Source organism: Mesoplodon mirus (assembly GCF_964341445.2).
Source record: "Mesoplodon mirus genome assembly, chromosome: 9".
Lineage (NCBI taxonomy): Eukaryota > Metazoa > Chordata > Mammalia > Artiodactyla > Ziphiidae > Mesoplodon > Mesoplodon mirus.
Window position 1 is genome coordinate 17236864 of NC_138985.1, and position 13575 is coordinate 17250438.

Consider the following 13575-nt stretch of genomic DNA (forward strand, 5'->3'; position numbering starts at 1 on the left):
ATACAAGAAAGAGGATCAGGACCTGGGCCCTCAGGAGCCACTACATCCCACTAGAGAGTGGTCTGAGGACCGCGCTCACCCAGTGCAGAATTTTAGACAAGAGGGTACCCTAATATCATTCCACATACAACAGGTTTAGTCAAAGCAGAAAAGCTGAAGTTGAGTTTGAATGAGCAGTCGGTTGATTATTGAAGCTGGCTGTGCAAACAGGTGACCTCGGTGAATGCGGCTTTCTCCTTGATAAAAAGGAATGAGTCCCTGCTCTACCTTACGGGGCTCTAGGGAGGATCAAAGAAGGTAATGTATATGAAACAGCATAGTATTCTACAGACCGTTAATAAATTATGATGGGAGCAGCAGCATTTTGGAGAAGAAACCACCAGATCAGCAGTAAATGAGGCTTCGTAGAAGATTTTGAACAATTCAAAAATCCCAAAGGGTTGTATAATTACTTATAAACTGTGAGGAAAGTGATTGAATGTTCAAGTATAGGAGGTGGTTCGGATGTGCATAGGTATCAAATGGATGCATGCAGACAACTTCATCTTCTTCTTTAGTAAAAATGGTGTAATGAATTGGGGCCATCTTAGACAAGGAACAATACCATACAGTCATAAGCACTTACAGATAAACTATCTTGAGATACATATTGTCTTTATTTTATAGGGAGAAAAAACAGACTCTGACAGATTCAGTGATTTGCTGAAAATTGCTAGTAGGTGACAAGGTTATGAAGGTTTACATTCAAAAGTCAGGCAACACATATATTTATAACCATCTATGGTGCTTTATTATATAGAAATAGAATCTCTCAAGGCACTTATACCAAAGTTTTGAATGTTCTGTGAAAGAAAAGTCTACAGGGCAAGAAAGTCAAACTTAAAGGTGAGGGCTGTGGTATATGACAAGGGAAACAGCAAGAAAGAGTTCATTGTCAGTCATTTTCTCTGTTCTCTTTCACTTTCCAGATAACGGACCGATGGGAGAATCAAGGCAGTCCTCAAACGAGTGTATCTGCTCCGGCCATACCGCAGAACCTGCACTTCCCACCCACCCTTCACAGGAGCTCCTTTCCTGACTCAACAGAGGCCTTTGACCCAAGGAAGCCTGACCCATATGAGCTCTACGAGAAATCTAGAGCCATTTATGAAAGTAGGCGTAAGTGAAAGCCACAAAAAAACCAAGGGTGTATTAATAACAGCTGAAGCCCTGACAGGAGATATATTGAGGCTGAAATGATCTGACGTGATTTTATATTCTGAAGTTCAAAATGTATCTCAAAAGTAAAGCCAGCTGATCGAAACTTTTCTTTAAAAAAGAAAGAAAAAAGCCTGTCAACTCAAAAAAAGCTTATATCTTTTGGGTTTAAATTTTGTTTCCTACTTTTTTCCCCCTAAGCCCCTGAGGAAAATCAGGAATGTATTGGGGGGGCCAGGGGTGGGGAAGAGGTGAAGAGGTGGCTAGTTTTATTTAAGCCACCAGATAATAAGAAGAAATGGTTGGGATTTTTATGTTTAATCTGATCTTGAATCTGAAGCATAGACTTCCTTAGAGCCATGAAGGCCGTCATTGAAGATTTTAGGAATGTGAGTAAAATGTTAGCCAAGTCCTTCCAACTCATAATGGTGAAAGTAATGGTTCCGAAAGCAGCACAGAGCAGGGGCCAATCACTTCTACCTGAAATTCCACTTCTTGTTTAATGCCCTGGGGCCCATTGGAAAGTTAACTCATAAAATATCGTGTAGGCACTTGTCATCCTATTTGAAGGTTTTCTAAAATCATTTCATTGCACTTTATAAATATTAGAAAACAGAGCTTTTTAATATTGCATATACATTCATTGTGCCTCTTTCCACCATCTCACAGGTCATCTCTTTTGAATGTTAGAGGACAGGAATCTAAACGCCATGGATGTATAATATATGAGGAAAATACACAGTACCATATGAACTTGAGTAATGGATTGAAAAAACTAGCCTAGTGAGAAGGGTTTGGTTCCGGGCACTCCCATTTATGGTCTGCTGATTTCCTTTGCTTTGGTGTTCCACCAGTGTCTTCTTTCCAACTTTATCATCTGAAGCACGAATAGCAAGTTTTAAGTTGTGTGTTATCTCAGAGGATCTCAAATCTGCTTACTCTTTGATGAGCCCAGGGGCTGAGAATTACACTGGTAAGGGGAAAAGTAGGCATATCCCTTTGCCCATCCTCTACAACTCTGTAAAAGTAATTTTGGCTGATAAACTAGTTAGGACAGCAGGCCATTGAGAAATCATCTTTATCAAAATGAACCTCGGGCCTCACTGGTGGCGCAGTGGTTGAGAGTCCGCCTGCCGATGCAGGGGATACGGGTTCGTGCCCCGGTCTGGGAGGATCCCATATGCCGCGGAGCGGCTGGGCCCGTGAGCCATGGCCGCTGAGCCTGTGCGTCCGGAGCCTGTGCTCCGCAACGGGAGAGGCCACAACAGTGAGAGGCCCGCGTACAGCAAAAAAAAAAAAAAAAATGAACCTCCACCACCGCACCCCTCTGCCACTTTATAAAAATAATTGGCTGTGTCAGGGCTACTGTATTTGATTCTTCTCCTTCTGGCGGAATGACTGAAATGTCTTTAAAGGGCTGTGCAGTTAGAATGTTTTTGCTGTGATAGAATTAGAACGAAGTAGGCATTTTTCACTGTATAATACAGGGTATGAATTCAGGGTATTAATGGTCATTATACTGAAAAAACTTGAGAAGATTTCAGCACAGTTCTTTTTTTTTTTAACATCTTTATTGGAGTATAATTGCTTTACAATGGTGTGTTAGTTTCTGTTGTATAACAAAGTGAATCAGCTATACATATACATATATCCCCATATCTCCTCCCTCTTGCGTCCCCCTCCCACCCTCCCTATCCCACCCCTCTAGGTGGTCAGAGCACCGAGCTGATCTCCCTGTCAGCACAGTTCTTAATACCTTTTCTGCTTCGATAAGCAAGTATTTATTGAATACCCACTTGGCCCTCAGTACCATGGGGAGATACCAAAGTGGAGTAAAATGTCCTGCTCTCACGAATTTAAGTGGGAGACAAGAAGAATAAGTATAAACAAGGAGAGATCAGGATACAGGTGAAGCTCTAACTCAGAAGGTGGAATATCTCATCCTCCTGTCCTTGGCTTGTTGAAGTTTGTGGTTCCCTGTAGGGAGTGTCGAGAGATGCTTCCTCCTGTTTTTGTCCCTTTGTTAGTCATTTGTTCCCATCCTTTTGCTGTTTCCTGACCAACGCAAGGCCTTATTGTTCAGGACAAAGGCAATGTTGGTATTTATTCCGTCTTTTCTCTATGGTGTCTGATGCTGTTGTGCCCTCAGCTTGTGAGCAGGAATTGTGCATGACCTTCTTCTCAGCACTACACGAATTCTGATTTCTTTAGCCAGCCCCTGCAATGCTCCTTCTGTTCATCGCCTTTCCGCTCCACACCTGTAACTAACCTAGCAAACCAATCTGCCTTAACCTCCCGTGACTTTCTTTCTCAGTCCTCCTCTGGGAGCTCTGTACCCCCCTTTGCTTTGCGTCCTGAGCCACTTGAACAACAAACATCCTGACTGCCCGCGGAGCCCTGCATATGCTCTGCGGCTGCCTCTCTCATCTCACAACCCCCCCCACCCACACACACACACTTCTTGCTTTCTCAGCTCTCTCTAATGTTTCTAAGGTCACAAAAATGTTTTCAGGGTCACAACTCTTAGGAGCCGAAAGAGGGCAAGCGCATTTCCTTTCCCATCCTTCTCTTTCTATCCTGTTATTTCATAACACTAAATGGAGTGTGAATGAAACACAGAAATCATGTCACGGTAAGAAAAACTCTGCCCTGAAGATGAAGGAAACCAAAAAAAACATGGCACCACTTTCTCTAATCTCTGGATAGCTCATCAGTTCAGTCTGTTTTTCTCAGTTTCGCATCCCAGGGTCTTTGATAGAACAGAACAGACCTTTGCCCTCTATATGCATCCTGTCTCCAACTGTGGAAAAAGTCTCATCCTCTCATTTAAAGTTTTAGAACAATGCTAAAAAAAATGTTTTGTAATGAATGTAGGGAAAGCTCAGTCTATGTCTCATCATCTTCAGATAGGGTTTTCTTTTAATGACCGTGAAATGCATGCATCTAAACAAAAGACCCATATTTGAAATTTTGTGAACCACTCTATTCTTATTCTTTTGAATTACATGTATAACATTTAGCTTTGGCTCTCCTTAGTCTGTGTCCCCAGACTTTTTCCTTGGAGAAGAAATAGTGGGACCACAGAAAGTACAGAAGGGAATCCTAACCAAAGCTGTCTAAACCAAGTCCTTTGACATTTTCCCTGACCTGTAATGATCTCATGGTATCCTCCTTTACAACTAGGTCTAATGCTGAACAGAATTTTTGCATTCACGTTCAAAACTGGGTTGCAGTCACCAAATAAAAGAATGTACCTCCACCCACAAGCTTCTGCTATACAGAGCTACAGAACGTTTGTTATATCCAGGCTGTCAAGAAGTATTTGGATTCAAATCACTAGTCCCCTGCAAATGATGGAAATGTATCAAATGATGTAAATGATGCTGTGCCTCATTTGGCTCATAATTAGATTATGCTGACATTTTAATATGCATGTACAGGACATCTTAATAAAGATGTATTCCTGAAAAAAAAAATGCTGTGATTTTAAACAAACAAAGACAACCGTAGGATACTAGAGCCACAGGAAACAGAACATGGCCAGTACAAGCTTACGAGGGGAAGGCTAGAAACACCTCCTGTCTTCATAAGATCTTCTTATGATGACATGGGACTTGAGGGGAAGAAGATTCTTCCACCCAGCAGGCAAGGCAGTGCCTCTGACTTCAGAGCATCAGGCAGAGTGCCCAGAAGTGGCGTCTTCAGGCTCCACATCAATCAACAAGCATGTATGAAACACAGTATGTGTCTAGACTCTGCTGCGCGCTCCACAAGAGAAAAACCGTGAGACATAATCTCTGCTCACATGAAGCTTACAGTGAAACTGGGGACAAAAACATAGGAAAGCAATTCCTGAATGACATTGTATTATACAGCAGAGCAAATAATATCAGTATTTTAACAAGCAAAATGTGCAGTAAATATAGACAATAGTTTAAATATAATTAGACAATTAGACCCATAGTTTCTCGTTCCATGTGCAAAATTGATATTTAATCAGGAGAATGTCTTGTGTTAAATATCTTTTAATTATCAAAAATCTCATTAGTTCTTACTGGAGCGCTCCACGCAAAAAGAACATTTTTCCCGATTAACTTCATTCCACCTAAGCTTAAAGCTTGTATACGTAATAGAAGAACCATGCCTAAATAGTCCGCAAAGAAATTTTGACCAGTGGCATTTCTGGGTTTCCATGTTAGTTATTCAACTAACATGACCCTATTATCATTACCAGCAATTTCCAGAAAATAGCAAAAATCTACCCACCCTCATCTCCATCTAGTACTTTTAGATAAATCTCACTTTCCTTTGTGTAATAGCCTCTGTTGATAATTGACTTCTTGCTGTTTCCATTACATGGATTTTTTAAAATTGAAAGCAAAGAAAAATACCCACCTTTGTGTAATGAGATAAACCATGGTATTTTTTTTTTTTTTTTTTTTTTTTTTTTTGCGGTACGCGGGCCTCTCACTGTTGTGGCCTCTCCCGTTGCGGAGCACAGGCTCCGGACGCGCAGGCTCAGCGGCCATGGCTCACGGGCCCAGCCGCTCCGCGGCATGTGGGATCTTCCCGGACCAGGGCACGAACCTGCGTCCCCTGCATCGGCAGGTGGACTCTCAACCACTGCGCCACCAGGGAAGCCCAAGCCATGGTATTTTTTACTCCTCCTTTTCCCATAAATCTCATGAAAGAAAGACTAATTTTCTTTGCAGTTACAAGAGGAAAGGCTTGAATTGTCTCAGTCTGTATGCTAACATTTTAACTGTTGGGCTCTGTACACCATTTCTAACGTTGGGGGGAAAAGACTATTTCTAAAGGCCCTCACTGCTTTCCGCCCTCCCATCTCCTCCTGCCATTCTTTCTCTATATGTGATTGCATCATTGCTTCAACCACATATGTCTGATATGATAGGAAACATTTTTATAATGGCCTACTTACCCATAAGACTACATATTGCCAGTTTGCCTGAGACAGTCCTCCTCTGCGTTGTCCTGGCATAATTAATAGCTCCCCTTTCACACTTCAGATTGTCCTCATTTGATATGACTTCCCTTTACTACATAGTCTGTTAAAGAGAGACATCATTACTGTCCAAGAAAAGCATACATCTGAATTTGAATACAAATTTTAAAGCCTACTCAGATAAATAATTTCTTTCAAGCTAATTTATTTGGCTCCCTGAGTTTTTGTCCATACATGTTTTATCCCTAATTTCAGGTAAAGATGTATGTGGTAACTTGTTTTGGTAGCCAAACACCCGGTGAACTCCTTCCATACCCAGAAAACTATACAGATGTGCAAGTCTAGAGCACGGCAAACTAAGTAGAAAAAGTATGGCGGTGAGGCCTTACTCATTTAAGTGAAGAGAAATTCTCATTCTTATCACAGAGAATAAATCAGATTCATCACCACAATAATCACAGGACCAAAAGGGAGTTAATTTTGTCTGTCTTTCTGCTCCTAAGGAAGACTGTACACACATAACTGCAGAAAAATGCTTATCCTGGCTCCTCTTTTTAATGCCAAACAAGGCAATACAAAGTGTTTCCCAAAGAAAATGAGCATGGCTTACTTTGGAATCTTACAAAATAAAGTTTTGCTCATGCTAAGGAACTTGATCATTTAGGAATGAGGGCCCTGGCCTGCTGCTTCACTTTCCTTTAAGTCAGACTTATTCTAAAGTTTTATCTTGTCACCTCGGCTCATGGGACCATTTCTTGGGCATACTCCCCACTGAAGCCTCAGAAGCTGGAGCAGACAAGCTGATGAAAACCAAAAGAGACAGAGAAGAAGAATCTTTGTTCCCTGAAACTCTTCCCTAATGATTCTGTCCCTTGGTATGAACCCAAGTTGAATTATAACTGAGGTCGTCCAAACTTTTTTTTCTTCACATTGAACCTTGGTTATTATGAATAAATAATTTATGAGGTACAACATGTCCTTACTCCTTTGCAGTAAGACATCACTCAAATGTAGATCATAGAAGTGTCAGGGGGCTTCCCTGGTGGCGCAGTGGTTGGGAGTCCCCCTGCCAGTGCAGGGGACACGGGTTCGTGCACTGGTCCGGGAAGATCCCACATGCCGCGGAGCGGCTGGGCCCATGAGCCATGACCGCTGAGCCTGCTCGTCCGGAGCCTGTGCTCCGCAACGGGAGAGGCCACAACAGTGAGAGGCCCGCGTACCGCAAAAAAAAAAAAAAAAAAAAAAGTGTCAGGGATCCATATGGTATAATGTGCCTTCTGGTAGGACCTCTTTAGAACAGAAATTCCTCTGGAATTTCTTCAAAATGAGCTCACACAATCAATCTTTCTTTTGAGAAATTAGGAAGTATTAACCCATAATAAACAATGAGTATTGTACCAAAGGTGGTAATCAAGAGTAACCACAGGCCAGTTCAAGAGCATAATGGAGGAACAAGACTGTTTTTAATACTATATTTGAAATGAAATTATAATTGATAGCTGATCAAAAATGGACGACTGTGTTTGTCACGCCTGTGGCCTTTATCCTGCACTTTTGTTGTTCATTGTGGAATTCTTTCATTGTTCAGTATTGTAATGTGCATATAATTCATAACTTATCCCAAATGGGTGGTGGTATTTCTAAACCATCTGTTTTTTCTGCTGCTCTTTCCTTGTTACTAGTGAGCAAGGCTTATAGTTTGCACTGTCTCCCATCCTTATGGCAGAGCTATTTGGGAAGCTGGGGTGGTGTAAAAATACCGTCCACTGCAGCACAGCACTCGAGACTCTAAATGGAAACTGATGATGGGAACCATAACACATATGGTAGATTCATTGTGCTCAGAACCAGAGCTCTGAAGCCTGTGCAGGTGCTTCTGCTTGAGCCTTCTTTTCTCCATTCTCCTTTGCCCTTGTGGTTAAATACTCAATACAGTCAAGCTGGAAACATCAGTAGGTTTAGGGAGGGTTTTGATCAATTCATGGCTGCCATAGCTGCGCAGCTATTCAGTGATCATGAAAGGCCACCTTGGCTTCTAGGAGAACATCTACATGTCTGAACGCTACTAGATCAAGCCCTGGCCAAATGTGCTTGGACACTGTTGGTGTCCAGTGGCCTGTGGGTGGCCCAGTACCACCCGCAAATGTTCTCTGGAGCACTATTTTATTTTAGTGAAAAATCAAAATAAGATGATATGTAAATGTTAAGACATTTTTATCAGTGACTTTAATATCAGAATCATAAAAAGACCAGAAAAATTTAATAACATTATCATTTAAAATGTCCTCAACTGTACTATGAAGGTTAATTTCCTGTACCTTTTTCAGGAAAACCGTTATTGCTGTCTTGAGTATAATTTATGTTATGGTTTGATCTGTGAAAAAAAAATTGCCTTTCAGTCGGAGTTTCTGATATATCATATTATGCTTCACTTTGCAGTTATAGTATGTTGAAAAAGAGATCAGTAGATCCAGTTAAGTTTGTTTGCCATTTTTCATATGTAAATTTTAATTTGGAAATCTGATTTCAAAAATAGTAATTTTTGAGTAGCTTTGTAAATAGCTAGCATATTATATTTCTAACAGTTCCTTTTAATAGAGAAAGAAATCGCTAAGTAATAAAGATAGTGAAATGAAAGTTAGGTTGGAGACACATTTTTCCCATGTATTTTAGAAATTAGAGTCAATCCGATAGCTTATAAATTTATTTCATTCAGTAGTTTAAAACTTAACGCTCCGGGAATCGGATGGGGGATAAAACAGGGTGGAAATGTGAGAAGTAAACTCTAAAATCAGTCCCTGATTGAAAGTTATTTAGTTTGTCAAAGCATTTTGGTGGTAGCACAAGTTGACAACGTACCCCAAAGTACTTCCATGAATAAAAATGAGGCCATCGGGGTTGAAGTAAACTGAGTCTAATTGCTGATGGCAAGTAGGTCCTAGTGAGATCATGATAATGTAAAGTGTCACCTTTACAACTAATGGAAATGTTTAGAAGGGAGCCATCTTCCATCCCTGTTACAGCTCCATCTTTATGATGAAACGATATTTCTCAATTCAGAATCCTAAGCAGTCACAGTAAACATGGAGGTTTCTTAAAAAATAACAAGTCTGGGCTTCCCTGGTGGCGCAGTGGTTGAGAGTCTGCCTGCAAATGCAGGGGACACGGGTTCGTGCCCCGGTCTGGGAAGATCCCACATGCCGTGGAGCGGCTGGGCCCGTGAGCCATGGCCGCTGAGCCTGCGCGTCCGGAGCCTGTGCTCCACAACGGGAGAGGCCACAACAGTGAGAGGCCCACGTACTGCAAAAAAAATAAATAAATAACAATTCTGCTGGAAAACTAATTTACTGTGAAAAGACAGATCGCCTGGAAGGGAGTCTCATTCTCCTCAGCATGAGTGAGGCTAGCTCTGCTGGGTACCCTGGGGAGCAGCCTCATTATCGCCCTCAAGAGGCTTCTATTTTTTGTGTTGAATAGTATAGAACTCTTTATTCAAAGCAAACAAAGCTCAGTAAGAAGGCAATCAGAATTTGGTCTTCTTTTAATTTTTTAAATTTAATGATAAAATACCCATTTTTTATAGTACTTCATATATATATTATGGAATATATATAGTATTTTACACTCATGTCCCTAAACTTTTATGTTATTTGTAGCATAGATGACATCATAGTTCCCATGAAGGATCCCTATTGCTAATAGAAACCAATTTTACTCAACTACTTATACGTAACTTCAACTATCCAAATAATTGTAAGTGTCAAAATATTTGGACTGGTATACATAAATCAACATATTCATTGATTGAATTTTTCACTTTTCATTTCAGTGTTTGATGGCACAATATCATAACATGATTTCAAAGACCTTTATTTATTGTGTGTATATTTGGGGTTCTGGATTGACTTTACTTTCAAATAAGCATTCTAATAACGAGAATCAGAGCTTACTGTTTGGAAATAATGATCTTTTTTTCCATTCTGATCTAAAAGAATTCAGATTTTTGCCTGCATGTGAAAGAAATACATTTACAGACATATTCATATACATAAAACCAGGTAAATCTGTCCACTAACTTCCATAGATTTTAGAGGAAAAAAAAATCATTAAATACGAGAACAAGAATGGGAGTAAGTTCTAATTGAAACCAAAAAAAAAGTAAAGATGAATTTTAAAATGCCGTAAATGAATTTCAATTTTAATTCCCCATTTTCCCATCCAGAACAAGTGCCACCAAGGACCAGTTTTCGAATGGATTCCTCTGGCAAGTATTCTTCAGTGCTCACAGTCCTGTGAATGAAATGTCTTCCATTCTGTGTAACAAATCATTCTTCTGAGTAGCATCAGTTTATTAGTATATAATCACCATGCTAATTTCACTCACCCGCATAAGCATATATTTAAGGTAGAGGGCAAGTCTCACCAAGTTTGGCCTGATGGCTGCCAAGGAAACAAACAAAAGACAAAGGAAAATCGTCATATTCATTAAGTTCTTTCATAAAATGCTTTAGTAAAAGATTAGATTAAAAGCCAGGTACCAAAGAAAGCCACCAGATTGACTAAATCCACACTAGCCAATACAGAAGTTTCTAGACACATGTGGCTATTAGGTGCTTGAAATGTGGCCACTCTGAATTTGGATGTGCTGTAAGACGTGTGTAAATCCACACCAGATTTCAAAACCTTAGTACAAAAAAAAAAGAAATGTATAATATCTCATTGACTATTTTTTAATATTGATTAATGCTTAAATAATATTTTGGATATATTAGGTTAAATGTATATTATTAAAACTGATTGTACCTATTTCTTTTTGCTTTTTAAAATGTGGTCAATAGGAATGTTTAAATTACCAGTGTAACTTACATTTTGTTTATTTTGGACAGCACTGGACTAGATAAATAGAAATAAGAAGCTAGAGTATCTCAAGAGATTTGCAATTTAGACATTTCCGAGAACTTATTAAAAATATGCCAGGGCTTCCCTGCTGGCGCAGTGGTTGAGAGTCCACCTGCCGATGCAGGGGACGTGGGTTCGTGCCCCGATCCGGGAAGATTCCATATGCCGCGGAGTGGCTGGGCCCATGAGCCATGGCCGCTGAGCCTGCACGTCCGGCGCCTGTGCTCCGCAACTGGAGAGGCCACAACAGTGAGAGGCCCACACACCAGAAAAAAAAATATCTATATATATATATATATTGCTAATGTAGAATGAAATTCTTTTCACATCAAGTAAATACCTGTATCAATTTAATTTTTTTAAACCATGCCAATTATAAAGTGCTACATTTCAATAGTATTTTAAGTTAGAATAGAATAGTGTAGTTTCAAGTTTAAGAGCTTTTAGTTATAATAAATTAATTTACTTAAAAGAAAAAAATTTTGACCTAATTATTCTGAAAATAGTTGTTAATTTGGTTTGGACTGAAATATTTAATGTTATGGAAGTGAAGGAGGTAAAGGAATATTCAGATTTTCTTACTCTTAGGAAGTGCTTTGAACAGCAGGTTAGACCACTAGATGGAAAGTGAGAACACTGAAACAATTGTAGAAAAGAACGTTTCATAACAATAGTACTGTTTCAGGTCTGTGGGCTCACAGCACACATCTCTAGAGTGTTTCCATGACGACAGCTCATTACCCATCTCAGCATGTTCTAACACCCCTTGGAGAATATATGTGCTTGAGATCATTTCATTCTGTAAGTTTCCATGTCATTTTTTTTTTTTTGGTATATGTAGAAAATACGGGAGACGTTGCTTAGCATTTTGTCCCCAAATAATGTCTAAAGTATTTGTTTAGCTTGGTCTGAAAATGTTTAAAGCATAATTATTCTTAGTATATAAGAATATATGACTGTAAACTCCTTGTAATTTTTAAGAATATCCTATAACCAGAGGGAAACTGAGGCCTAGTGATTACAGCTGCAAAATGAAAGCAGGATTTAATTTGAGATTCTAAACCTCGGTTTCCTGGCCACAGCAAGCACATTTCTTGAAAATTTCAGCTTCTGAAGGTACTTTATTTAAAAACAGAAGAAGAAAGAGAGGAACTCCTCAAGAGCTTACATTACCTTGATATATGCGCAAAATGATATTTTTACATTTCAAGAAATATACATTACCTGAAAGAGAAAAGTTGTAATGTAGTTTGAGTGTATTATACTACTATGCAATCCAGATTTTCAGGAAAAGAACCAATCCAAATATTTTGTTCAGTGTCCACACAAGTTAGGAAACTATTTTGGAAAATTATGACTCTATCCAAAATAAGTAGAACTCCTATACTATTTCTCATATTTATAAAATGTTCCTTATCAAATTATATGTCACGATTTTGACTCATATAAATTTATCATAATTATAAGGTATTTTATTAACTTTAGCTGCAGAAGATGCTTAGGTACAGAGGTAAAATTGACGGTAGGAAGTCCTAAAGTAATTATGAAGCTAAGTGAAAACTCAGTAGTAGAATAGCCCTGTGGTTTATTAGGTACACTAGATTGGCGAGTATGTTAAAACAAATTCAAGAAACATTTAAGCAACTCCTACACGCTGCACATATGGAATATTAGAGATAGACAAAGATAATTATGCCATCACCAAGGGAGAATGTTAATAAGAACAATGAATCCATAGTCAGGACCTTTGAATGAACAATCCCACCCGAAGACAAGAAAACTAGGGTGTGGCATATCACGGAAACCAAGAGTAGAAATCACTTCTGGAAGGAGACCTTTTCTTGTTTAGAAACAGTAGAAATCAGGGGTCATAAAGGGTGCGTCGACAGGATCAAATGAGACACAGAAATCAATCAGAATGAGCCAGGAAAAAAATGGCCTTTGGATTTGGTCATTAGGATGTCATCAAAGACCTTAGAGCAATTCAGTAATGCCAAGAGAACAGAAACCAGACCGGCAGGAGGAAGTCAGACATGAGAGAGAGGGAAGGCTTCCATAGAGACCACTCCTTCAAGAGAGAAATGGATGGGGACAGCAAGGGAGTATTTCCCATGGGAAAATCTGAGTTTATTTGAAAGCTTTGGTTATTTGAAGAGAACCAAATAGAGTGGGAGATGGCTTCTACTATGGCTAAAACATGTCTGGCCACATTCATATTACCAAAGGTAGAAAGAGAAAAAAGTAGAGAGAAGGGATTATTTTAAGACAAAAATGTGCTAGTTATTTACCTGGTAACGTTAGATTCGATCAATAAAAACTATTTAATTTCTGTTTAATTCATTTGTATCTAGAGTGCCTTGGAAATCCAGATGCCAGGGACGTTTTTTCTTTTTTGGTCAGGGACATATTTAATAACCACCTTTGATTCTTGATTCCTTCCTCGTACTGTCTTTTCTAGATCTCTTTCCAAGGAAAAGCCAAAAATTTAATACTTTTTCAAGAGGAAAAATGGAATG

At 39.3% G+C, this 13575-nt stretch overlaps 1 protein-coding gene across 2 annotated transcripts in view; it reads left to right on the forward strand.

Annotated features, from left to right (window-relative positions):
• The window catches only part of MAGI2 (membrane associated guanylate kinase, WW and PDZ domain containing 2), a gene marked incomplete at its 3' end in the record, with an annotated part of 1305599 nt that overhangs the window by 1140478 nt on the left and 151546 nt on the right, over window positions 1-13575 (forward strand). For both annotated transcript variants that reach the window (XM_082632410.1, XM_082632411.1), the window contains exons 12-13: window positions 969-1158; window positions 10383-10424. In XM_082632410.1, the coding sequence (XP_082488536.1) occupies window positions 969-1158; window positions 10383-10424 (232 nt within the window). The remainder of the gene's footprint in view (window positions 1-968; window positions 1159-10382; window positions 10425-13575) is intronic.